General features: G+C 46.4%; 1 protein-coding gene across 1 annotated transcript in view; it reads left to right on the top strand.

The window, feature by feature from the left end:
* ARHGAP17 (Rho GTPase activating protein 17) overlaps nucleotides 1-25,373 on the top strand; it is a 68,056-nt gene extending 42,683 nt beyond the window's left edge. The window contains 5 exon segments of the mRNA XM_011987965.1: nucleotides 1,831-2,079; nucleotides 4,918-5,151; nucleotides 8,926-9,095; nucleotides 13,168-13,788; nucleotides 24,492-25,373. Coding sequence (XP_011843355.1) covers nucleotides 1,831-2,079; nucleotides 4,918-5,151; nucleotides 8,926-9,095; nucleotides 13,168-13,788; nucleotides 24,492-24,622 — 1,405 coding nt within the window. The 3' untranslated portion in view covers nucleotides 24,623-25,373.
* The last annotated feature ends 1,856 nt before the right edge of the window (nucleotides 25,374-27,229 follow it).

Below are 27,229 nucleotides of genomic sequence, written 5' to 3'. Positions count from 1 at the left end.
GTATTGTCTTTCACTCAGTTTCACTAAAACATAGCCAGTCAGTGTATGTTGAATACTCACTAGGTGCCATATGTTTGCTGGTGAAGCATGCTGCCTTCCCTGGGGGAGCTCTGGCCACTGGAGAAGACAGCCACGTGAACAGATAAATTCTAACACATGGTAAATTAGAAGATAGGTGGATAGAGAAAGATTTGACAAACTCAGGTGCTGGGAAAAGGGAGCCAGGGATTAGTTTTTAGAAGAGGCAATGTTGAATATGCAGGCGGTTTTCACTTGGAAGAGGGCTTTTTGTTTCTCTTGCTAGATTATGGATTTGCCCATAGGTAGGAGATAAAGCAGAAAAGGTTGATCAGGGCCAGTTAGTGAAGGCCTGAGTTCGCTGTGTCAGGAAATTAGTATTTCATCCTGTTGGTAATAGATTTTCAAACTAGGTTTGTTGCAGTCCTGAGATCCACAGAGGTTCCCATGGCCCCCTTTGGGGATGCTGGCCAGGCAAGTGTTAGAACTCTGGATCCCCCACACCTACTTCCCCCAGAGCAGCCCTGCTGCCATGTCCCGTGGGGTGCAAGCCCCACGATACCCATCTTTTCTTCACCACTGTTTTGTCACCATCAAGAGTCACGCCTCATTCTTGTATGTTGCTCCTGGAAGATGGGATGGATGAATGAAGGCTAGCATTCTGCTCAAGATTTCCTTTGAGGAAATGAGTCTTGCAAAAACTGCTAGAGGCAGTATAAACTTGATGTTGCCTTTTTTTTTTTTTTTTTCCTGCAGTTGCAAGATTTAATAGAGTGAAAACAGAGCTCCCATACAAAGGGAGGAGACCCAAAGAGGATAGCCGTTGCTGGCTCGAATGCCAGTAATGTTCATATCCTCATCATTGTCCCTCCCACTGTGCTCTCAGGCAATAGATGATTGGCTATTTCTTTACCTCCTGTTTTTGCTTAATTAGCAAATTTTAGTGAGCTCTCTTTACTACCTGATTGGTCGGGTGTGAGCTAAGTTACAAGCCCCATGTTTAAAGGTAGATGCGGTCACCTTCCCAGCTAGGCTTAGGGATTCTTAGTCGGCCTAGGAAATCCAGCTAGTCCTGTCTCAGTCCCCCCTCTCAACAGGAAAACCCAAGTGCTGTTGGGGAGGTTGGCTGACGACCGCTCTAACTGCTTCCTGCTGGATTGGGGCGTAGTAGGAGGTTGTGCAGTTGAGATTTCCTTGGGAGGGTGCCTTCGATGTCATTAACTTGATGTTGCCTTGTATTTCTATTTTATATCAAAGTATAAATATCTGTTTTTGTTTTTTTTTTTTTTGAGACGGAGTCTCGCTCTGTCACCCAGGCTGGGGTGCAGTGGCAAGATCTCGGCCCACTGCAACCTCTGCCTCCCAAGTTCAAGCAGTTCTCCTGCCTCAGCCTCCTGAGTAGCTGGGATTACAGGCATACATCACCACGCCCAGCTAATTTTTTGTATTTTTAGTAGAGATGGGGTTTCACTTTCTTGGCCAGGCTGGTCTTCAACTCCTGACCTCAAGTGATCCGCCCGCCTCAGCCTCCCAAAGTGCTGGGATTGCAGTCGTGAGCCACCATGCCCAGCTAAATATCTCTTTGAATGATTTAAATAAGTGATCTGTGTTCATCATCGTCTTCTGCATTCTAGATTTGTATTTTTTTTTTCCACAAAGGAGAAAGCACAAAAGTTGTGTAACTTATATTCTGACCCATACTTCTTCCCCTGTCTTGTCCTCTTATGTTACTTCCCACTGGTTTGATGGACCATTCTTGCCACATGAGTGCCTGAGCTTCCATTTTGAAATAGTGGGGACTGTGGACTGAAGAATGAGGTCCCCGTTCCAATGAGGGGTGTCCTAGAGCTCCCTCGCCTGCTGTGCTCCGTGTCTCATGCACTTGTTTATTTTTCCTCTTGCAGAGGTGGAATTTAATGTATCGGAAGCATTTGTACCTCTCACCACCCCGAATTCTAATCACTCTTCCCACACTGGAAACGACTCTGACTCGGGGACCCTGGAGAGGAAGCGGCCTGCTAGCATGGCGGTGATGGAAGGAGACTTGATGAAGAAGGAAAGGTATGATTCGACCATTCACTTCCAAACCAGCAGTAAATATGTCGTTAGACCCATGGTGTCTGGTATCGCTCAGTGGACTTGGGATTTGAGAGTGGTCCCCATCCACCTGTGGCTGATGGCATCCAGATAGTTTCTGTAATTCTGCTGTAGGTCATTCCAAGCACTGATCTCCCCATAAAGTCAGTGTGTAAAGCTTGTCGGTTAACCTTTCTTCCACGTGTATTCCAGCTTAACTTGGTGGTGTACTTGGTAAACCCTGCAGTGGGACGGCATCATACACATGTTAAAATTGACCTAAATGTCCTTGAGTGGGGGGAAAGAGAAAGGAAAGTCAATTTGATAGTGTGGACTTTTGTCCAGAATGGAGTGTGAGAACACCCACCTGGCACAGTGAGTTGAGTGATTTGGTATTTAAGGAGATGTATTTCTGGTGTAATAATGGCCCCACAATGGAAGCCAACCACTGAATTTGATGTTCAGTGGGGAAAACCTCAGTATTTGCCACTTCTAGAAGAAAAAAAAATGGCAGTATTGAACTTAGTGAGAAGCAGTGTGTCTCTATATACTCTTTTCTATGAGCAATTCATGGGATTTTCAAGGGTAATTAAAACTATTTGTGATTTGTACCTTTAGATGCCAACCTGTCCCATGTGTGTGATGAAATGCCACTGTACTCACTAGGAATGCTAACAGTTAAGAGGCCTGTTGGAAGTAACATGTTTGTCTTGGTATATGAAACAATATTACTAGAAATAGTTTTACATTAAAACAAAGTAACAAACTCTTATTTTAATTGCTCAGTCTTATAGTGAGGTGTGCTGTTTATTTGTTTCTTGTTCTTTGTTTTGCGCTTTTTACCCCTAGCAAAGGAGAATGCATTATTCTGTCCGTATTCTGTCCGTCCAAAATCCACATTTATTCTATGTGACATATTACCTCTCTGAACCCTCGTTCATACATTCAGTAGTATTTCCTGATGACAAACTCTGCCCGTAACAAAATTAGCTTTCATATATTTTAAGTTACAGAAAACAGTGCATGAGTCTAGTTAGCACATGGCAGACAATTCTCAGTTACCTGCCTTGTGTATTCTCCCTGCCAGCTGAGCCAGTAAGCACAGGCTCAGGAAGCCAGGTATCTTTTTACTTTCTGAACTGAAAGAAAAAGTTGCTAAGTTCATAGATCAATGGGCTTAAGTGAAAAGTCAGCCTTCCTTCCACCCTATCCTCCAGCCGCATCCAGCCACCATTCCCTTCCTCAAAGCAACAGTTTTTTCCAGTCTTTTTGTTTTTTGTTTTTTTGAGACAGGGTTATGTGCCCAGGCTGGAGTGCAGTGGTATGATCATGGCTCACAGCAGCCTTGACCTCCTGGGCGTAAGCAGCTCTCCCACCTCAGCCACTTGACAGGCACACACCACCTCACCCAGCTGATTTTCTAAAAAAAGTTTTTTGTAGAGACAGGGCCTCACAGTGTTTCCCAGGCTGGTCTTGAATTTCCAAGCTAAAGCGATCCTCCCGCCTTGTCCTCCCAAAGTGCTAGGATTACAGGTGTGAGCCCCCGTGCCCAGCTTTTCCAGCCTTCTGTGTCTTTCAGATGTAGGGTTTGCATATGCACATAGGGTTGTTTCTACATCTCATCTCAGTTAAGAGGCAGTGTGGTGTGATAACCTTATACTACCATTGGTAGGCCTTCTGGACTTGACTTCTGTTTCATTCCCCAAAAACAGATTTAAGATGGGAGCTAGGAAGTATGGAAATGGGCCAGACGTGGTGACTTATGCCTGTAATCCCAGCACTTTGAGAGACCAAGGCAGGAGGATTACTTGAGGCCAGGAGTTTGAGAGCCTGGGCAATGTAGTGAGACCCCGTCTCTAAAAAAAAATTTTTTTTTTTTTTTGGCTGGGTGCGGTGGCCCACGCCTGTAATCCCAGCACTTTGAGAGACCAAGGCAGGAGGATTACTTGAGGCCAGGAGTTTGAGAGCCTGGGCAATGTAGTGAGACCCCGTCTCTAAAAAAAAATTTTTTTTTTTTTTTGGCTGGGTGCGGTGGCCCACGCCTGTAATCCCAGCACTTTGGGAGGCCGAGGCGGGCAGATCACAAGGTGAGGAGATCGAGACCATGCTGGCTAATACGGTGAAACCCCATCTCTACTAAAAAATACAAAAAATTAGCCGGATGTGGTGGTGGGCGCCTGTAGTCCCAGCTACTCGGGAGACTGAGGCAGGAGAATGGCATGAACCCGGGAGGCGGAGCTTGCAGTGAGCCGAGATCGCGCCACTGCACTCCAACCTGGGTGACAGAGCAAGACTCCGTTTAAAAAAAAAAAAAAAATTTTTAATATCCCAGTATGGTGATGTGTGCCAGTAGTCCAAGCTGCTCCAGAGGCTGAGGCTGGAGGATAGTTTGAGCCCAGGAGTTTGACACTGTAGTGAGCTATGATTGCTCCGCTGGAGTGCCAAGCACTCCAGCCTGGGTGGTGGAGTGAGACCTCGTATCTAAAGGGGGGGAAAAAAAAAGCAGAGGAAGTATGGGGATAAACACAGTAACATGGTGTCATTCAAGATGAGGCCTGCCTGTTTGCTTCTAGCTGCTCACATCCAAATTGATCAAAGACTTTGAACAGTACCAGGGTCATTGGCTTTGCTCGGGCTCAAAGCCAAGTGGAGTTGCTTGCCTTGGTATCAGGGGTGGCCATTAGTCTGGTTCTTGCCGCTTCATGCATGCTGGGCAACTTGGGTGGCTGTCCACATGTGTGGTTTTAACTCATGTGGACCGATGGGCTTCTGTCTCAGTAGTCTGCTCGCATGGTGTGTTGACTGTTTCTTCTCTCTGTGTAGCTTTGGTGTGAAGCTTATGGACTTCCAGGCCCACCGGCGGGGTGGCACTCTAAATAGAAAGCACATATCCCCTGCTTTCCAGCCGCCACTCCCACCTACAGATGGCAGCACCGTGGCGCCCGCTGGCCCAGAGCCCCCTCCCCAGAGCTCTAGGGCTGAAAGCAGCTCTGGGGGTGGGACTGTCCCCTCCTCTGCAGGCATACTGGAGCAGGGGCCGAGCCCAGGTGACGGCAGGTAAGGAGGCCGACTTCTGCTGGCAGTGGAGGCTGGACGCCCCAACCTACTTGCAGGTGGTGGCCTTTGGGCACGGCATCCACGGCCCAAAGAACTGCTCCAGCATGGAGTGAACAGATTTGCTTTCACTCCTCTGGTTGGCAAAAGACGGAAAAAAAGACTATGAATGGCTTGCTTCTTTTTATGTTTTCCAAAGAAAGCAACATTGGTTTGCGTTCTTTGCCACACTGCTTTGGTGCTGGAAACCGGAAGGCAGTGAGTGTCTCATAGTGTGTTAAGCCTCTGTCACCTGTTTGATGTACACTGTCAGCATTTATGTACTATCTGTTCGTTGTCATCCAGTGTGCTAACCAGGAAGCTTTTGAATGTGGCAAGTTAGTTAAATTTTAGTATTCCTGGTATTTATTCACTCATTCATTGATTGATTCAGTCGGACAGATTGACCAAGTCACTGATATGTGCTGGCCACTGTGCTGGGCACGTGAGGTGACTGAGACTTCACTCCACACCCCCAGATTTCAGTCTTGTAGGGCAGTTGATCCATGAGTCCAAGGTGGAAAATAAGATGGTAGCTTTTCTTTTTTCTTTTCTTTTCTTTTCTTTTCTTTTCTTTTTTTTTCTGAGACTGCGTCTTGCTCTGTTGCCCAGGCTGGAGTGCAGTGGCATGATCGTAGCTCACTGCACCCTCTGCCTCCTAGGCCCAAGCAATCCTCCTACCTAAGCCTGCCAAGTAGCTGGGATTACAGGTGCTTGTCACCATGCCCAGCTAATTTTTTAAATTTTTTTGTAAAGATGGGGTAAACATAGATGCCCTAGGTTGCCCAGGCTGATCTCGAACTCCTGGCCTCAAGTGATCTTCCTGCCTCAGCCTTCAAAAATAGTGGAATTACAGGCGTGAGCCACCATGCCTGCCTGGTAGATTTTCTTAAAAGTCTCTTTTAGTTGCTTAACCTTTGGATTAGCCACCTGGAGTGGGCTGCAAATGGATAGCAACTTTTAAGAAAAGGCACCTTGAACCTGAGTTTTGTTTTTGTTTTTGTTTTTGTTTTTGTTTTTGTTTTTGTTTTGAGACAGAGTCCCACTCTGTCGCCTAGGCTGGAACGCAGTGGGACGATCTCGGCTCACTGCAACCTCTGCCTCCTGGGTTCAAGTGATTCTCTTGCCTCAGCCTCCCAAGTAGCTGGGATTACAGGCACACACCACCATGCCTGGCTAATTTTTTTGTATTTTTAGTAGAGACAGGGTTTCACCATGTTGGTCAGGCTGGTCTCAAACTCCTGACCTCAGGTGATCCACCTGCCTCAGCCTCCCAAAATGCTGGGATAACAGGTGTGAGCCACTGCACCCGGCCAGAACTTGAGATTTTTATTTAATTGACATTAATTCAGTTCTCCACACTGATCCAGGCAGATAACCACCAGAGGCTACTTCAGGTGGCATCCCTTGTGGTTTGGAACTGACCGCTGCTTAGCTCTGCACACGTGCGCCAAAATTTTTGTTGTCCTGTGTTCTGCACTGGCCATCCACAACACACCGAATGACCACATACGAAGTAAAATAAATGTACACAGAACAAGGACAGGCCGTTTATCCACACATTTATTTCCCACGCAGAGTGATGAATTTGCCTTGGAGGAACTCCTTTCTCATCGTCCTTGGGATGAGCAAGGGAGAGCCTCGTTGTGTGTGAAGCTGCTCATGAGATAGGAATCTTGTTTCACCATTTAAACTGAATGCTGAATGCTTTGTGCATTCCTGAATTCCATTTTCCTCACCTTGGGAAAGTTTACTTTGGCATTAAAAAAAATTAAGGCTTCAGACTTCATAGGGCTTTCCATGCATGTCATAGGCTCCACGTTAGCTTGTCAATAATTGTACCCCATGTGTATACTTGTTTTGGTTTAAATTGTTTTGTTTGAAGGGAAAAAGTCTAAGCGAATTCACTTATTTTCTTTTTCTTGTTTTTGTTTTTTATTTTTATTTATTTATTTTTTTGAGACGAAGTCTCACTCTGTTGCCCAGGCTGGAAAGCAGTAGTGTAGTCTCGGCTCACTGCAACCTCCGCCTCCTGGGTTCAAATGATTCTCCTGCCTCAGCCTCCGGAGTAGCTGGAATTACAGGCATGCACCACAATGCCCGGCTAATTTTTGTGTTTTCAGTAGAGATGGGGTTTCACCATGTTTGCCAGGCTGGTCGCGATCTCCTGACCTCAAGTGATCCACCCGCCTTGGCCTCCCAAAGTGCTGGGATTACAGGTGTGAGCTACTGCCCCGGCCTGTTTTTTGTCTTGTTTTATTTTTCAGACAGGGTCTTGCTCTGTCACCCACACTGGAGGGCAGTGGCGTGATCATGGCTCACTACAGCCTTTTAATGTCCCAGGCTCAAGCAACGTTCCCACCTCAGCCTCCCAGCTGGGACTATACTCGTGCACCCCCATGCCCTGCTAATTTTTAAAATTTTTTGTCGTAACAAGGTCTCACTGTGTTGCCCAGGCTGGTCTTGAATCCTGGTCTCAAGCAATCCTCCGTCCTCCGCCTGCCAAAGTGCTGGGATTACAGGCATGAGCCACCACGCCCAGCCAATTTACGTATTTTCATTTCCTTGTGACATTCAATTTGTTTAATCAAGGCTAAATGTATTGTTTAAGACAATAATTAGCCTTAACGCAGAAGGACAAATGGAATGTCAGTCATTTTGCTTTTTTTTTTTGAGACAGGATCTCGCTCTGTCCCCTAGGCTGGAGTGCAGTGGCATGATCTTGACTCACGGCAACCTCCACCTCCTGGGTTCAAGTGATTCTCCCACCTCAGCCTCTAGAGTAGCTGGGACTACAGGCGTGAGCCACCACACCTGGCTAATATTTGCATTTTTAGTAGAGACGGGGTTTCACCATGTTGGCCAGGCTGGTCTCGAACTCCTGACCTCAAGTGATCCACCCGCCTCAGCCTCCCAAAGTACTGGCATTATAGGCATGAGTCATTGTGCCCGGCCTGCTCTTTGTTGTTTTATACTGTATTCTGTAGGTATTTTAATGTACATTACACTAATGTTATTCACTCTTTGGTGACCTTGACAAAATGGAGCTTTAATGTTTGATATAAAAAGTTCTGGGCCAGGAAACAGGAAGCCTGAGTTCTGATCTCTATCCTGCTGCTACCAACTCTGGACTTCGAGTAGTCATTTAGCCTCTGAGTTCTCCTTCAGTTCAAGTTATTGATAATAATAAGCCCTTTATCATTTAGAGTCTTATTTTACCGTGGCTTTTGCTTAGTTTTGTATAGTATATATGTCAACATCTAAAAGCCCTTTCATGATATTAATAGTACTGCCCAATTTAAGTCCAAACACAGTAGAGCTGAAAACGCCGCATTGGTTGCTTTGAAATGATCTCTCTCATGATACTGGAGTGGCAGAGTCGCTGGAGTCCAGTCTGATGCAATGAATCTCATAAAATAAATAGTCCTATAGTCGCAGCTACTGAGGATGCTGAGGCAGGAGGATTGCTTGAGTCTGGAAATTTGAGACCAACCTGGGCAACATAGCAAGATCCCATCTCTTAAAAAAAAAAAATGACACCAAGTATACATTAGCTCTTTATATGGCACCAAGTAAACACTAACTTTATAAGCCCAGTGCGAGCTAGTTAGAATTTCAGATCCTTTTCCTTCCTGCCGAAGTGAAAACTCTGCTTGGAGTCTTATGTTTTATGTGCAGTATGTTCAGATTTTCTAGCTGGGATTGTCTGACGTCTAACTGGACTTTTACTCCTCTTAGTCCTCCCAAACCCAAGGATCCTGCATCTGCAGCTGCGCCAGCACCAGGGAGAAACAACAGTCAGATAGCCTCTGGCCAAAACCAGGCCCAGGCAGCTGCCGGCTCCCACCAGCTCTCCCTTGGCCCACCTCACAGTGCTGCGGGGCCCAGCCCGCATACTCTGCGCCGAGGTAAGCAGCCACCCTCCTCCTTGCCCTCAGGGAAGGTTGTGCAGACCTCTGTAGGTTAGTGCAAGGATTCAGATGGTGAGGCTTGTGGCCAGATCTTTTCTATGTCTGTTGTAAAATGGCAAGCAGAAAATTCAGTCATTCAAGAGAAAAGTCATTAAAGAAAAAGGAAAAAATCGAGAACAGAAAAACAGACGTTTAGCTTTTCCTTAGGCGTGACAAAGCTTAACAAACAAAAAGTCAGTTCTGCAGAAATGCTCCCAGTTTCCCTGGTGTCCCAAGCCCTCACTCTGTTTGGAGACTACCACGGCCTCTGTACTTCTCAGGTTTGTGGGTCTGGGAGCCACTGTTGCCTCAGAATTGGGGTGAGAGCTTTCTAGGTCCTGATGAACGGAATGTGAACTGCTCCCACCTGTCTCCCCTGCAGTCCTTCAACCAGCAGCCAGGGGAGTTGCTTTAAAACTCCAAGCAGATCATGTCATCTGTTGGTTAAACTCTTCAGTGGCTTCCATGCAAACATCTCACCCTGGATTCTCTGCGCTCTGGTGGGGCCTACCTCTGAGCCCAGAGCTTACACTCCCCCCTCTCAACACACTCTGCTCTTGGTTCCTTGAATGAAGTAAGCTCATCCCCTCCTTAGGGCTTCCAGAACATTCTGTCCCATATCTTCACATGGTTTCTTCTTAACATTCAGGTCTCACCTCAAAAATCACTTCTTCCGGCTGGGTATGGTGGCTCACACCTATAATCCCAGCACTTTGGGAGGCTGAGGCAGGAAGATCGCTTGAGGCCAGGAGTTGGAGACCAATCTGGTCAATATAGTGAGAGCCCACCTCTACAAAAAATGTTTTAAAAATTAACTGGGTGTGGTGACACACACCTATAGTCCCAGCTACTCAGGAGGCTGAGGCAGGAGGATCTCTTGAACCGAGGAGGTCGAGCCTGCAGTGAGCTATGATTACACCACCATACTCCAGCCTGGACAACAGAGTGAGACCCCATCTCTAAAATAAAAAAGAGAGGCCAGGCGCAGTGGCTCACACCAGTAATCCCAGCACTTTGGGAGGCCAGGGTGGGCGGATCGCTTGATCCAGGAGTTCAAGACCAGCCTGACCAACATGTTGAAACCCCATCTCTACTAAAAATACAAAAATTAGCCGGATGTGATGCTGCACGCCTGTGGTCCCAACTGAAGAGGCTGAGGCAGGAGAATCGCTTGGACCTGGGAGGCAGAGGTTGCAGTGAGCCAAGACTGTGCCACTGTACCCCAGCCTGGCCAACAGAGCAAGACGCCGTCTCAAAAAAAAAAATAGATGAAATTCACTGTGTCTGTCTATGAAAGCATGGTCTTTATAAAGCACGACACAAATGTTAGTGGAATTTCTACAAATTATAGGCAGGGAGGCAGATTCGGGTCCACTTCTTGGTTGCAGACCCCCACTTTATCCTTCTTAAGGCTGTCTCTCTGGGCCACCGTCATCTTATCGGGATCTCAGCTGATCCTTGAGGGAAGTTAGTCTTCTGTACCTAGATTCCAGCTGTGACTCTGGTTTTGGGTTACGAAGACTCTTTTCCTCATAGCCACATTCAGAGTCTTTCCTGCTTCCCAAAATCACAGCTCCCAGGCTTCTTCGCAGGACCGGTTTGATTCTTTTTGCCTTACCCACCCCCTGCGCCTCTGAGGTGGTCTCAGACAAGGCCTCCCTTTCTCCCAGCCCCCTCCCTCAGACACTCTGCTCCCATGCTCCTGCTCCTCATCCTCTTCACACCCTTAAATGTCAGGAACAAACTTTTATTCAGTGTGAATTTGCAATTATTATTGCTTAGAACAGAAAACTAGACTTTTTTTTAAAATGCTGATGGCATTTCGGAGTACAGCTAATGTAAGCTGGTTGGTGGTTTCTGAGTTCCAGGGTTGGAAGTTCCAGACCAGTGTAGCAGAGTACACTTTATTTTTTCTTTCTTTCTTTTTCCTTTCTTATGTTTTTTAGAGGCAGGGTCTTATTCTCTCACCCATGCTGGAATACAGTGGCGTGATAATAGCTCACTGCGACCTTCAGCCACTGGACTCAAGTGATCCTCCCACTTTGGCCTCTCAAAGTGCTGGTACTACAAGCACATGCCACCATGCCTGGCCGCTTTGTTTGTTTGTTTGTGGAGTCAGGATCTCACTGTGTTGCCCAGGCTGGTCTTGAGTGATCTTCCTGCCTCAGCCAGTCAGAGTGCTGGGATTGCAGGCATGAGCCACCGAGACTTCACCCTTTTTAATCCTGAATTCTGGGACCTGTGAACAGGCAGCTGAGGAATAGAGGAAAAAGCATTCAGGGAGTCCACATGTCACAGGCAGGAGTCTCTGCTCTGCCCCTTACTAGCTGTGTGGCCTGTTACCAAAAACCTCAGTTTTCTTCTCTGTGAAAATGGCGATTACAGAGCTTGCCCTGCAATGAGCTTATGAGACTTGAATGAGATAATTTATATGAATTATAGTGTGCATAATTTATGTAAAAGGCCTTACTTGGTACTGGTGATATGTGAACAGTGATACATGTTCATTTCTTTCCTTCATTTCCTTCTCTTTTTTCTTGGGGAACCAGTAGGATCTTAGCAGAGTTTGAAAAAGGCTAAAGTCTCTCCTTTCCCCCTACCCCTCCCAGCCCAAAACCAGAGCCTCAGATCTGTCGTTTTCCTCCTGCCCTCCTCAGTACCAGGTTCCCATCCCTGATCTCAGCTGGTATAGGGAGGAGAGTGATGTGATTCAGCTCTCTTTAGAGAAATAATTCTAAGGCAACTCTTCCACATTTATTCATGCTTTTGTCCAGGACATATCTGTTAACTCCAATGCTTCCGGAATTGGTAGAAGTTCTGTTATTAAGACCAGTCAAACCAATCAAGCTCTCGAGGAGAAGGTGGCGTGGGGTCAGGGGTCATGTTACGTCGGGTGAACCAGTCCTGCTTTGTGGTCCCTCCTGGCTGTTCTTGCCTCTTTCTGTGTCTTCCCATGGGGACCTAACGAGGAGGCTGCTAAGCGGGCTGAGGGCAGCACTTCCGTGTTATTCGGGTGGCCTCTGTTAACAGTTTTCTTCTTGTTGAATTTTCAAAACATTAGACCTTTAAAGCCCTTTCAAACGTGCAGAAGGTACTTAATTTTTAAAATAAACTTGTTAGTTTGGAGTAATTTTGAATAGAAAAGTTGCAAAGATAATGCTGAGAGTTCCTGTATGCGCCTTACTCAGTTTCCCCTGTTGTTAATGTGTTACATGACCATGGTACCTTCACCCCAGCTCAGAAATCAACATTGGGCCAGTCCCCCCACCCCGCCCCCGCCTTTTTTTTTTTTTTTATTTTTTTAATGGTCTCGCTCTGTTGCCCAGGCTGGAGTTCAGTGATGTGATTACAGCTCACTGCAGCCTTGGATTTCCCGGGCTCACGTGATCCTCCCACCTCAGCCTCATGAGTAGCTGGGATTACAGGCGCACACCACCACTCCCAGCTAATTTTTTTATTTTTTGTAGAGATGGAGTTTTGGCGCGTTGCCCAGGCTGGCCTTGAACTCCTGCGCTAAAATGATCTGCCTGCTTTGGCCTCCCAGAGTGCTGAGATTACAGGCGTGAGCCACTGCACCTCGCGCTTCATTACCATTAACTAGACTCCATCCACATTTTATTCAGATTTCCCTAATTTTTCCACTCATGTCCATTTTCTGTCCCAGGATCTCATCCAGGAGCCCACATTGCATGTAGTCATCGTATCTTCTTAGTCTCCTTCGGTCTGTGACACGTTCTCCGTCTTTCTGTGCTTTTCTATGGCTTTGACGGTTTTGGAGAGTACTGGTCAGGCCTTTTGAAGAAAGGCCTTCAATTTGTGTTTGTCAGATGTTCTTCTGATGGTTAGACTAGGGTTATGGGTTTTGGGGAGGAAGACACAGTGTGGTGCCCTCCTGACCACCTCTCATCAGAGGCACGTGGTGCTGTGGTTTATTACTGGCGGGGTTAAATTTGGGCTGCTGGCCAGGGTGGTGGTGGTGGTTGCTGCCTCACTGTTCCTGCTGAAAAGTGTTTTTTCTCTCTTTGTGTAGCCGTTAAGAAACCTGCTCCAGCACCCCCGAAACCAGGCAACCCACCTCCTGGCCACCCCGGGGGCCAGAGTTCTTCAGGAACATCTCAGCATCCACCCAGTCTGTCACCAAAGCCACCCACCCGAAGCCCCTCTCCTCCCACTCAGCACACGGGCCAGCCTCCAGGCCAGCCCTCCGCCCCCTCCCAGCTTTCAGCACCCCGGAGGTACTCCAGCAGCCTGTCTCCAATCCAAGCTCCCAATCACCCGCCACCACAGCCCCCTACGCAGGCCACGCCGCTGATGCACACCAAGCCCAATAGCCAGGGCCCTCCCAACCCCATGGCATTGCCCAGTGAGCATGGACTTGAGCAGCCATCTCACACCCCTCCCCAAACTCCAACGCCCCCCAGTACTCCGCCCCTAGGAAAACAGAACCCCAGCCTGCCAGCTCCTCAGACCCTGACGGGGGGTAACCTTGAGACTGCACAGCCACATGCTGGAACCTTACCGAGACCGAGACCAGTACCAAAGCCAAGGAACCGGCCCAGCGTGCCCCCACCCCCCCATCCTCCTGGTGTCCACTCAGCTGGGGACAGCAGCCTCACCAACGCAGCACCGACAGCTTCCAAGATAGTAACGGGTAAGTAGGACATCAATGTCCATGTTTCCCTGTCTGCTCTACATTGCTTTTGTACTACTCCATTTTATTTAAGCTTTGATTTATACCAGGCGTCAGCAAACTGCACCTGCAAGCCAAACCTGTCCTGCAGCCAGTTTTTGTCATTAAAGTTTTATTGGAACACAGCTACAGCCATTTGTTAACATATTGTCTGTGCCTGCATTGGTGCTAAAACAGCGGAGTTGGATCGTCGTGGCCAGAGATCATATGGCCCACAAAGTTGGAAACATTTACTACCTGGTCCTTTAAGTTTGCCAGCCCCTGACTTACAGTTGCTTGTGTGTTTAAGACCTATGTACATTTACATTTTTCCAAACATAATGAGTTTTAATCCAGGTGGAAGGTATTTTACAACACGAGCATGAACTTTCTTAGTGAATTCCTCATTAAAATGCTTAAACAGTACTTCCAAGTACTTTTAAGAGTAAAAATGTTCATATTAAGTACAGAATTTCAGGTATAACTTTAAAAAACATGATTTATGCCAAATCGAATGCTCCAAAAGGGAGATCTCAGGGTACAGTCATATCAGAGTGCTGGCCTCTAATGGCTTGGGAGGGAAGAGTGAAGAGTTTCCCAGAGACCCAGTGGGAACCTGTTTTGAAGTGGTGGTGATTGTACAGGTTTTAGTGGACTACCTAATGGCATATTTTTAATAGTCTAGAACATGACCATTTTATTTAAGATTTCAAAAATGTATCCATCCCAAATGCTCTAATTTATTATTTTATTTAAGGATGGCTATGGGGTTTTCTACTGTGTTTTAAAAAATGGTAATTAGGGGCCTCAAATAATTTCTTACAGCAGCCCAGTTTAAATTGTTCTAAGTGGAGGCACTTTTGGAAAAGAAGCTGAAGTATACCTCTGGGCTTTCCAGCCATATTGAGTGACTTTGCAGCTAAACATGTGCCGAAGGTTTCCATTAATCCAAAGGGTGACGGCTAACTGATTCTAACAATATCTTTTAATAACTTTTTTCAGGAATTTAATACATAATTTGCACATGTTATAAATGGTTATTAACTTTTTTTCTGATGACATCAGAGCTTTTATTTTGAAAACAACACAGCCATGTTGGTTTGTTTGTTTGTTTCCCAATAGATGCCCTTCCTGGTGCCCTCACAGGTGGGGAAGGTATCCAGGACTAAGGTCTGTAACGGCCCGAGCAGCTTGCCCCACAGCTCCACATGCTCGTGCGTAGCCATGTTGTGCATATGTGCTTTTGACTGTGTGCTCAGGAGCAACCTGTAGACCCTGTGCCCTGACAGCCAATGGGCCATCCCTTCTGTAGCATATAGACTTTTCTTTATTTTTATCAGAAGCACTTTGAGCTGCAGTGCTTCAAATTCAAGGAGTAGATGTCAGTAGATCAAGAGCCTGATTTTAAGCTGCTCTTGAAGAGTATCTTCTTTCTTAGGGGCCAGGCACAGTGGCTGGTGCCTGTAGTCCCAGTACTTTGAGTGGCTGAGGCAGGAGGATTGCTTGAGCCCAGGAGTTCGAGACTGCAGTGGTAGTGATTGTGTCACTGCTGGCTGCATTCCAGTCTGCATGACAGAGTGAGACCCTGTCTCTTTAAAAAAAAATATATATATATATATATATATCTTTTGTCTTTTTGGTGAGCCTCTTACCAGCAGTCTGCTCTTCCCAGTGTGACCTACCTGTCACTGATGGGCTCACCAGCATCCAACCAAAGAGGACCCGGGCGCCATCAGCACGGGAGGAAATTGTGTCCTTTGTGTCTTGAGCTTTAATTTTAAATTTTTGTATCTTAAGTGCAAATTAACTGCATGGAGCTTCTTAATTTGATATTTTAAATTCTCAAGGCCAAAAAATTAAAAAAATCTTCCCCCAAATACCCTACACAGAATTCTTTTAAATTCCTTTGCATTCTAGCATGCTTCCATTTTGCTTTATTAAACCATATGAACTTTTTAAAAGGCACTGTGAGCTCATCCAAGTCTGCCGCTGGGTCTCCATGTGGACAGCATAAGGCCCTCATTATGTGTACAGCTGCTTTAGTCAGCTGACCTGAGCCTTACGCCTACTGTGGGGCCCTTAGCCGGAGTGCTCACAGCTTAGGTCTGAGTAAGACTTTCTGTAGGAACCGGAAGTGGAAAACCAGAGCGTAGCCTTCAAAACAGGGAGGAGGCCCAGGCGCGATTCCACAGTTTCATGCTTGTGACACACCAAAATGTTATTCTCAGATATTTCCTTCTTTTTAAATGAAAGATTCCAAACCAGAAGTATGCCTATTCTTTAATACCATTGTTACCTGGGGTATATTTATTCCAGAAGTTCACTTTATTGATCTGCTACAACACTGTAATGTGCTGCTGTAATTATTAGATAAGTGAATTTTACATTAAAAGTATGTTTCCCTAAGATATTAGCTATTTAAAAACCAATCTATGCTATGAATTCTCCTAACTCAAGAAATTCCAGGTCACCACAGTTATCTTTATATTACAGAATTAACCTGTACTATCTTAAAATCCCCTGGCCTGCCATTGAAAGTACACAGAAGGCCAACATTTAGAATTTTTGAATCTGCTAGTGTTGATCATACTGCTGTTAACCATTCTTGGATATAACCGTTAGGTTTTTTCAAGGAGGAAAAAAATATAACTTCCTTGGACAGGATGGTCCTTGATTGTGACATAATGTTTTCACTTAGAAAACTTTAGATGGACAAATTCCTGAAAACAGGTTATTCCTTTAGAATTGGATTAAGTTAGAGTTTTAAAGAGTTGGGTTAAGGCTCATGGGATTAATATAAACTCTTGGGGGAGATTATTGTTGCCAAGCAGGTTTGGCAGCCAACTTCTCACAGCTCAGCACCAGCACTGGAGGATGCCGGGATTCTGGCGTCATTTTGAGTCTCCTGTTAATTGTGACTCTAGAGAGCAGTAAGAGTTTTAATTCCCATGGAAAAGAGTTTACATCTTGCTACTTTTGAAGTAATCGATTTTAGCTAAGAGTATTCTAATTTAAACGTTTTATTAAATAATTTAGATGTATGACCTGCCATATTCAGTAAGAACTGAGATTGGAATATTTAATGGTAAGGAAAAGGCACCTGATTGGCCATTGCATTTTTGCTACTTGATGATCATATTTGTGCACTCACGCCTGTTACTAACCGGCCACCCTAACCCTGCCTGCTTGCGTCCCTACTAATAGTGCATGCACTGAAGGCCTGGCTTTGTTGATGCTTGCTGCAATCATTCGGAATACTAAGTGTGTGCCCAGATGTGGAATAGGTGGTCGGTCACAGGGCTGGCCTCGTTACTTCTTTAATTTCCGTTCTGTTCCATATTAGGCAAATGAGGTATAGTAGAAAGAACACACATCATGGAGTCGGACCTGATTGAGTTAAAATTTCAGCTCTTGGTATAACATAGGCCAGGCACAACCTGGCTATCTGTAAAGTGGTGACATCTGTCTGAATTGTTGAAGATCAAATAAGAGAAAGTCCAAGGTTATTCTGATAGCCAGTTACAGTTCTTAATATACAGCGGATCTAAATGAAGGCCAGCTATTTATCTTTTTTTTTTTTTTTTGAGATGGAGTCTCGCTCTGTCGCCCAGGCTGGGGTGCAATGGCGCGATCTCGGCTCACTGCAAGCTCCGCCTCCCAGGTTAAAGCGCTTCTCCTGCCTCAGCCTCCTGAGTACCTGGGATTATAGGCTCCTGCCACCACATCTGGCTATTTTTTTATTTTTAGTAGAGATGGGGCTTCACCATGTTGGCCAGGCTGGTCTCGAACTCCTGACCTTAGGTGACCGGCTACCTCAACCTCCCAAAGTGCTGGGATTGTAGGCGTGAGCCACTGTGCCTGGCCTGCTATTTATCATTTTTATCTAGAAGAAAATAGTTTTAATCAGATTTCTACGTTAGATTCACATGTCAGGGTTTTAAAAACTCACATGCCCAGATCCGGCCTTCTAGGACCCAAACAGAGGAGACTGGGGGTGGGACCCAGGTATCCATATTTTGATTCTGATGCATCACTTGTTTTTTTGGATCTCAGTTCTTTCATGGGTTAAAAAGACAATGCTCTGCAGAAGGAGTTAACAAGTACATTCGTATGATTTAGTGAGCCCGAGACTGTGAGGCGTTAGTCCACTGTACCACAGATAGACCAAATCACTCACATAGTAGCCATAAGCCTAGACACTTTGCTGGCTAATTTCATAGTGTTTGCTTTTTAAACTCTCACCCTTCTTATGTCATGGAAGTAATGCCTTTTTAAAAATAAGCATGAGCCAGGGCGTGGTGGCTCACGTTTGTAATCCCATCACTTTGGGAGGAGGTGGGTGGATCACTTGAGGTCAGGAGTTCAAGACCAGCCTGGCTGACATGGAGAAACCTTTTCTCTACTAAAAATACAACAAGTTAGCTGGGCGTCGTGGTGGGTGCCTGTAATCCCAGCTACTCGGGAGGCCAAGGCAGGAGAACTGCTTGAACCTGGGAGGTGGAGGTCGCAGTGAGCTGAGATCACACCACTGCACTCCAGCCTGGGTGACAGAGTGAGACTCTGTCTCAGATAAATAAAAATAAGCATGGATATTAAAACTCTTGAGAAATGGAAATAAGAAGAAATCAACTGGAGCTACACAATTGAAAAAGTCTGCCATTGATATTCTACTTCTTTTTATTATTATTATTTTTTTGATACAGAGCCTCCCTCTGTTCCCTGGGCTGGAGAGCAGTGGCGCGATCTCGGCTCACTGCAAGCTCCGCCTCCCGGGCTCACACCATTCTCCTGCCTCAGCCTCCCGAGTAGCTGGGACTACTGGCACCCGCCACCACGCCCAGCTAGTTTTTTGTATTTTTAGTAGAGACAGGGTTTCACCGTGTTAGCCAGGATGGTCTCCATCTCCTGACCTCATGATCCGCCCACCTCATCCTCCCAAAGTGCTGGCATTACAGGTGTGAGCCACCACGCCTGCCCCTTTTTTTCTTTTAGTTTTTCTAAAAAGGAGGTACATGAGCATAATTATTTGACATAGACAGGTTTGAATCCTTTTATTTTACTTTACATCATACGCTCGTTCTCATATGATAATGTAATTTTTAGAACCATGGTTTTTTTTGTTTGTTTTTTGTTTTGAGATGGAGTCTTGCTCTGTCGCCCAGGCTGGAGTGCAGTGGCTCGAACTCGACTCACTGCAAGCTCCGCCTCCCGGGTACACGCCAGTCTCCTATCTCAGCCTCCCGAGTAACTGGGACTACAGGCGCCCGCCACAACACCCGGCTAATTTTTGTATTTTTAATAGAGACGGGGTTTCACCATGTTAGCCAGGATGGTCTCGATCTCTTGACCTCGTGATCCGCCCACCTCAGCCTTCCAAAGTGCTGGGATTACAGGCGTGAGCCACTGCGCCCGGCCTAGAACCGTGTTTTTCAGTGACTACATAATGTTTCATCAACCAGATGTATTATTACTCTTAGTTGGATATTTAAGTGGCCTCTATTTCTACTTGCAGTTTATTTTTAATAAGTAGATAATCAGAATTGTGTCAAGATAACATCCAGTGAGACTTGAACAGAATTACTCCTGAATAGTTGACTCAAAGTCGCTCGTAGCCCTGGAAAACTGACGAGAAGTCATCAGCTCCTGATAAAATTACACAATTCTACTTAGACTAAGGAGGATCAAAGCCAGATTGGTTGGACTGTGGTTCTTCTGTTTATTTATTTTATGTATTTTTCGACACAGTCTTGCTCTGTCGCCTACTCTGGAGTGCAGTGGTGCAATCTTGGCACACTGCAACCCCTGCCTCTCTGGTTTAAGCAGTTCTCTTGCCTCAGCCTCCCAAATAGCTGGGTTTATAGGTAGGTGTGGCAACACCTGGCTGATTTTTGTATTTTTAGTAGAGACGGGGTTTCGCCATATTGGCCAGGCTGGTCTCGACTCATGGCCTCAAGTGATCCATTCACTTCTGCCTCCCAAGGTGCTGGGATTACAGGCATGAGCCACCGCGCCTGGCTGCATCATTCTTAATCACCCTAACATTTTCCCTCTTTCCCAAAAGAGTTGTGTATATCCTTGGGTGTGGATCCTGTAAGTGAAGACGTTATCTGAGGAAATAATGGTTTGGGTCTTAAACAGTCTGGTTGGAGCTAAGTTTATATGACAGGTATTATATTGTAAAAAGGAGAAAAAGGTTATTTTAGAAAGACACCTGTTAGAACCTGCTTTTGTTTGTTTGTTTGTTTGTTTGTTTAGTCTTACTCTGTCGCTCAGACTGGAATGCAGTGATACGATCTCAGCTCACTGCAACCTCCACCTCCCAGGTTCAAGTGATTCTCCTGCCTCAGCCTCCCGAGTAGCTCAGCCTCCAAAGTCCTGGGATTACAGGCGTGAGCCACCACACCCAGCCAGAACCTGCTTTTTAAAAGCACCCTAAACCTCTTTGGTTGTGAATTTATATATTCTCTGCCTTCCAAGGGCCGGTCTTTGAGGATATTGCTTGGAACTAAGTTCATACAGTAGATATTTTATTTAAAAACAAAAACAAACAAAACAGAAAAGAGACCTCCAATAAAAGGTTTCTTTTTTTGTTTGGTTATTTGCTTTTTTTTTATTTTGAAATATAATGCTTGTTATATAAACTTAGCTCCAAGCAGGATGCTCAAAGACCAGCCCTTCTTGGAATGCAAATAATATATAAATTCATAGCCAGAGAAGTTTAGAGGTGTTTAAAGAAAACCAGGTTCTTACAGGTGTCTTTCTAAAATAACCTGTATCTCTTTTTTACAACAATCAACCAGAGTGTTTAAGACTCAAACCGTTAACTGGTGAAGGAAGGCATTCCCTGATACCCTAGGTCTGAGAAGAGGGATGGGTGGTGGAGAGGGGGAGGGAGTTTATTCGCCCTGTAATTGTGCCTGCACCACTTACTTTCAAGGGCATATTTGGATCTGTTACTTGTCAAAGTGGCTATCAGAATCACCTTGGACTTCTTGAAGGGTGGGTTCACAACCGAAAGCACCTATTCAAAATTGTGGAAGTAATAAGTAAATCTTCTAGAACCATACCCTTAGTGATAACATTCCACTTCCAGCTGTTAAATGTCCACTTCTGTTTCCTGGATAAGATACTCAGTTCAGGAAGGAACTTGGTTACATTTGTCAGAGCCCCAAATCTGTGATGAACTATATCAAGTTCTGCCTTTGGGCTGAGGCTGGTTACTGGAGGTCATCCTGTGTTTCTCTCTCTTTTTTTTTTTAAGAGATAGGGTCTTGCTCTGTTGCCCAGGCTAGAGTGCAGCAGTGTGATTATAGCCCACTGCAGCCTTGACCTCCTGGGCTCAAGTGATCCTCCGAAGTAGCTGGAAGGTGGGACTAGAGGCATGCGCCCCCACACCCGGCTGATTTTTGTATTTTTCTCATAGAAACGGAGTCTCGTGTTGCCTGGACTGGTCTCGAACTTCTGGGCTCACACCATCATCCCACCATGCCCAGCCTGTTTTGTTTTTTTAAGAACAATATCTCTTGTATGAACTTAGCTCCAAGCGTATGCTCAGAAACCAGCCCTTCTTGGGGTGCAGTTTATATACGAGTTCATAGCCAGAAAGATTTAGAGGTGTTTCGGGCAAACCAGGTCCTTACAGGTGTCTTTCTGAAATAACCATTTTCTCCTTTTTACAACAAACCAGAGTGTTTAAGACTGAGACAACGATCTCAGATAATGTCTTTGAGGACCCTCACCCAGGGATTTACACACTCCTCTGGGGAGGAGGAAAAATGTAATGTGAAGAGCCAGAGTGCAACTGATCTGGCTTTGATCCTCTTTGGTCCACCCTGGCTGTGTCACCTTGAGCAAGGAATAGAGCCTCTGAGTCTCCCTCTCTTATTTCTGCTGCCTTAGGATTAGTCAGTTCAGTGAGACGATGTAATAAAGTGTGGGTGTATAGTACACTCTCGGTTGTAAGTGCTCTATAGTAATGTCAGCTACCGAGGCTGGGCATGGTGGCTCATGCTGGTAATCCCAGCACTTTGGGAAACCGAGGTGGGAGGATCGCTTGAGGCCAAGAGTTCAAGACCAGCCCAGTCAACATGGTGAAACCCTGTCTCTACCAAAAATACAAAAAATTAGCCAGGCATGGTGGCATATGCTTGTAGTCCTAGCTACTCGGGAGGCTGAGGTGGGAAGATTGCTTGAGCCTGGGAGGTGGAGGCTGCAGTGAGCTGAGATTACACAACTACACTCCAGCCTGGGCAACAGAGCGAGACCCCATCTCAAAAAAAATTTTTTTTTTAATGTTAGCTACTGTGATGAAGTCTCTTTCTGAAAACTAGTTCTGAACAAGTTGCTGTAATTCTTTCTACTTTTTGTGTGTAAACAAAGTCATTGTTTCTTTAAGGGATGATTCATGTAGGAATAGAGAGGGGCTGGGGAAACCAGATGGGGCAGGTGGGAGGCAGAGTAAGGGATTTCCTTTATGCCCCAAAACACATTTTTCCCCTCGAATAAATAATGTGTGTGGATCATAAATAGAAAAATTTAGAAAGGCATAAATCTAAAAATTATATATGTGATATATAAGAAAAAGAGAGCAGCTGTGGAAGGGCTTCGTGGCTGATAGGCGTTAACTTGCATGTGAACACAGATATTAACAAGTAGAAATCTCATCCGTATGCACAGTGCCTTTGCATCATGCGTTCCCCGCCAGGTCTTGTCTGTTCCATAGTTTCTGGTAAACTCTGGGCTGAGAAGAGACACAGGCTGGTAGCCCCTTCTGTTTTTAGGGGCCAAGATAATGGGGAAAGGATTGCATTTGCAGTGATTTTCTTATACCGGTATCGTCTTCAAGTCACAGCTACTTCTTTGCCTGAAGATGTAAGAACGGAGGATTGGAAAGATGGTTGCTTTAGATGACTCTTCATTCATCCATCCAACCATCCAAGTGTGCAGCTACAAAATTTATTGAACATCTGCTATTTGCCGGTCACTGTTTTAGGTACTGAGGATACACTGTGAACAAGACAGACACAGTCCCTGCCTTCGTTGACTTCTGTTCTGCTTAGGACAAATCCAAGACAGCCCCTATTCTGTGCATACAGACCACCTTTGACTGCACCATAGGGTGGTGCAATTCTGCACAGTGTCATTGGTTTTATAGTTATCACAAGGCCTGAATTGTCTGAAATGACATTCGGCACCTGAACTCTGACACCTTGGCACCTCCATAAATCTTGAAATTTCTCTGAGTTGTGGTGTGTAGGAAACCTTGAGGGACAACCGAGGAGTCACTGTGAGAGAAAGGATGTCCCAGGGAGTAAATAGATCTTACAGCTCAGACTGTAGGGACAGGAAGCTGGAAGGGTAGAGCTGGAACAAGTCTCGAAGCAGTGAGCTTCCCCAGAGTGCACCAGCGTTTTCAAGCTGTGCCTGCGCAGACAGGAGCAGGTCGAACAGAAATACGTTGAAAACTAGCTCCCGGCAAGGACAGGCAGGATGTCATTTTGCACCACAGCAAGTGGGCGAGAAGCAGCTCTCGAGCCTCAATGTGAGACGTCCCAGCAAACCACCTCCTCCCACTCCCTCACTGCTGCCTGCCACAGCTACCTCTAACCCAGCAAAGCAAAACTGCAAAACGTCTGTCTTCTGTCTTACACCAGCCCTAAAATACCTAATGAGGCTCTCATAATTTGCCAGAACCCACATCTACTAGAGAAGCCAGCCCTTTTGTTTTAATTAAGATCCCCTTGGTTCGCCCACTTGACCATGGGCTTCATTGAGGCTGTGCCTGTCTTGTGCAGTGTTGCGTCCTCAGCAGGTAGAACGGTGCCTGGCACCTGGGAGGTGCTCAGTAAATGTTTGTTCATGCATAAATGAATCAGACCCACTGGCCTCTGGGAAGAGCATAGGAGAGGGGGACAACAGCATGAGGACCGTATGTTTGCCACCTTGCTGAAGGAATTTCAGCCAACATAGTAAGACATGAAAATGGCATTCGAGGTGTATTAGACGGAGAAGGGGAAGTTAATATTTGCAGGAGACTTAGTCTGCCTCAGTGATGTCAGTCAGCAGCGATTGTGATTCCCCAGGGGACGCTTGGCAGCTTCTGGAGACAGTTTAAACTTCCCCAGTGATCTGTGATGCACAGGAGACATTTTTGGTTGTCACACTGGGGGAGGAGGCTGCATGTCACTGGCATCTGTTGGGTGACACCTACAATGCCCAGGACAACCACAACAAATAATTCAGGCCCAAATGTTGCTGGTGCTGAAGGTGAGGCCCTAGTGTTAGTAACAGGAGGAAAACCCAGCAGTCTCGAGGAGAGGCCTCTTCCCGGGGCAGCCCAGGGGCCATCAGGAGGGGCCATCTCATGCATTAGAGGCCTTGGGAAGGAGGAGGCTTCCTTCCTTCCATCAAAGCAAGCAAATCCTTTGAAAGCTGCATCTCCAAGGGCTGCCCCGGGCTCATAGCAAGCAACCTCAGAGCCCAGAGGCGAGGCTGTGCCACTCAGCTGCCCTCTGGGGTCACAAAGGCATCACTTGGCTTCTAAGAGCTGATGAGGCCTCTCGCGAGGGACTCTGTGTGCATGGGCTGACCCTGAAACTTCCCAGCCTCTCTTCTCAAAGCACCCTCAGGTGACCTCTCGGGGGTTACCCCTCATTGATACCGTGTCTCCTCGTGTTTTTGTCCAGACTCCAATTCCAGGGTTTCAGAACCACATCGCAGCATCTTTCCTGAAATGCACTCAGACTCAGCCAGCAAAGACGTGCCTGGCCGCATCCTGCTGGATATAGACAATGATACCGAGAGCACGGCCCTGTGAAGAAAGCCCTCCCCAGCCCTCCGCCGCTTCCACCCTGGCACGTGGAGCAGGGGCAGGCAAACCTCTTCCTCTGCAGACAGAACAGTGAAAAGCTTTCAGTGGAGGACAAAGGAGGGCCTCACTGTGCGGGACCTGGCCTTCTGCACGGCCCTAGGAGCACCTGGAGGCCGCCACGGAAGCTGAATGACCTGTGTCTTGAAGAAGTTGGCTTTCTTCACATGGGAAGGAAATAATGCCAAAAAAAATCCAAAACAAAGAAATACCTGGAGTGGAGAGAGTGTTCCTGCTGAAACGTGCATAGGAAGCTTTTGCCCCTGCTGTTAACGCGGGCAGCACCTACAGCAACTTGGAATGAGTAAGAAGCAGTGCGTTAACTATCTATTTCATACAATGCGCTCTGTATGCGAGTGGCCTGCTCTCTGCTACCTGGACTTTCATTCTTCTGTATTAGGAGGGCGGCTGCTGTCCTTCAGACTTGCTGCAGAGTCATTTTGTGTCATATATCGTCTCTGTCTCCCCAGTCCCCTCAGAACCATGCCCTTGGATGGTGACTGCTGGCTCTGTCACCTCGTCAAACTGGATGTGACCCGTGCCGCCTCGTTGGATTGCCGGAATGTAGACGGAAATGTACTGTTCTTTTTTTTTTTTTTTTTTTAAACAATGTAATTGCTACTTGATAAGGACCGAACATTATTCTAGTTTCATGTTTAATTTGAATTAAATATATTCTGTGGTTTATATGAAAACTTCATGATTCTTGGAGACACATTGTAGCGTGCGTGTGTGTGTGCATGAGTGTGTACGTGTTGCCACTCCACCAGATAGAACTGTGGCTGGGACATGTTGAGGGAGAAGGTCTAATTGTAGCTGTAGGAGTTCGAAGAAACAGAGAGCAAGATCACAGCAGTGAAAAAGGCCACCAGGTGCCCCAGAGACCTCCTAGACTGGCCATCCCTCAGTGCAGGTTCTGGTCGAGGCTGCACCCTTGGTCCTCCCAGTGCTGGCATCCCTTTCTTTCCATCTGGAGATACTCAGACTCCCGGGGCAGCTTACAGGAGCTCAGCCGCACTGGGTCGGTGCATTCGTCAGCAGCTGTAAATTGCCATGGAGAGCCCCTCTTCCAATGGCTGGTGCTTTCATGCCCTATCCAAGGCGTGAAAATTATCCCGTCTCTGCCAGGATTGAAATACTAGGGGAGAGCTGATGGGGAATTGGAACAAAGTGAGACTGAGGCCCTGGACAACTCGTCTCATGATAGCACCTTCCTTCCCTGTGACCCAGATAAGGCCGTTTTCTCTCGGGAACAGAGCAGGACACGCTGCCAGAGTCGGCTGCCCTGAGCCTTCTATTGATCAAGTTTGCTAAGTGCATCAGTGTCTAAGTCCCTGCTTAGAAGACACTGGACCTCTTTCCACTACAAACTGACTTAAGCCTGATTTAAAAAGGGCAATCACATTTCTCTTGTTTTTTTGAAACAGATCTCACTCCATGGCCCAGGCTGAAGTGCAGTGACACAGTCATAACTCACCGCAGCCTCCAAACTCCTGGGCTCAAACCATCCTCCCAACTCCGCTTCCCGAGTAGCTGAGACTACAGGTGCGTGGCAATACACCCAACTGATTTTTAAATAATTTTTTCTAGAGACAGGGATCTTGCTGTGTTGCCCAGGCTGGTCTTCAGTTCTAGCCTCAAGCAGTCCTCTCACTTCAGCCTCCGAAAGTGCTGGGATTACAGGTGTGAGCCACCATGCGCAGCCCACATTTTCATCTTTACTCAGTTTCCTATGCCTTCAAAGTACTCCCTACATTAATTACCTTGAAAATATGCTCCTGTAAGCCCATTTGCCCCCATATCTTGAATGTTCATCGGCTTAGGGCTCACTCTTCCCCTGTGCCACCCGTGTGTTGTTAATTTTCTGTACCCTCCGTTAGCCACAGAACAAACCCTGCAGAGAAAGTGAAGCCTCTGTGTAGGCCGATGCTCCATGTTGAGCACCTTCTCCAGGAGCCTGGGCTGTCCACGGTCAGGTGTCTCCATGGAGCCTCGGAGATGCTCCCATCATGATGCCTGAACTTGTCCTCCAGAGGAAGCAGGGACGTAGGCGCTTGTCAAGGAGATGCCGTTGGCACCTGGGGACGAGGAACATCCGTGCTGACATCCTGCCCAGAATGAATGTAGCATGTGTTCGTCATTGCTGATTCTGAAGTACAGGAAACCCTACCTCATTATTTTAAGAGCCTCATTCAGTTTTTACTCTCCTATTGTTTGCAGCGATCTTCCTACCCTGACAGCTGCAAACTTCAAAACAATGAAAATCATTTGACTCTGTGTATGTGTCAAAGGTAAAGACCACCCTTTGGGAGGCCGAGGCGGGAGGATCACTTGATGTCAGGAGTTCGAGACCAGCCTGGTCAACATGATGAAACCCCATCTCTACTAAAGATACAAAAAATTAACTTGGCACTGTGGCGGGCGCCAGTAATTCCAGCTACTTAGGAGGCTGAGACAGGAGAATCATTTGAACCTGGGAGACAGAGGCTACAGTGAGCCAAGATCACGCCAGTGCACTCCAGCCTGGGCAATAAAGTGAGACTCTGTCTCAAAAAA

This window comes from Mandrillus leucophaeus, unplaced genomic scaffold (genome assembly GCF_000951045.1).
Source record: "Mandrillus leucophaeus isolate KB7577 unplaced genomic scaffold, Mleu.le_1.0 Scaffold32, whole genome shotgun sequence".
NCBI lineage: Eukaryota > Metazoa > Chordata > Mammalia > Primates > Cercopithecidae > Mandrillus > Mandrillus leucophaeus.
Note: the sequence above shows the minus strand (reverse complement) of the source record. Positions and strands in the feature narration are given on the sequence as shown.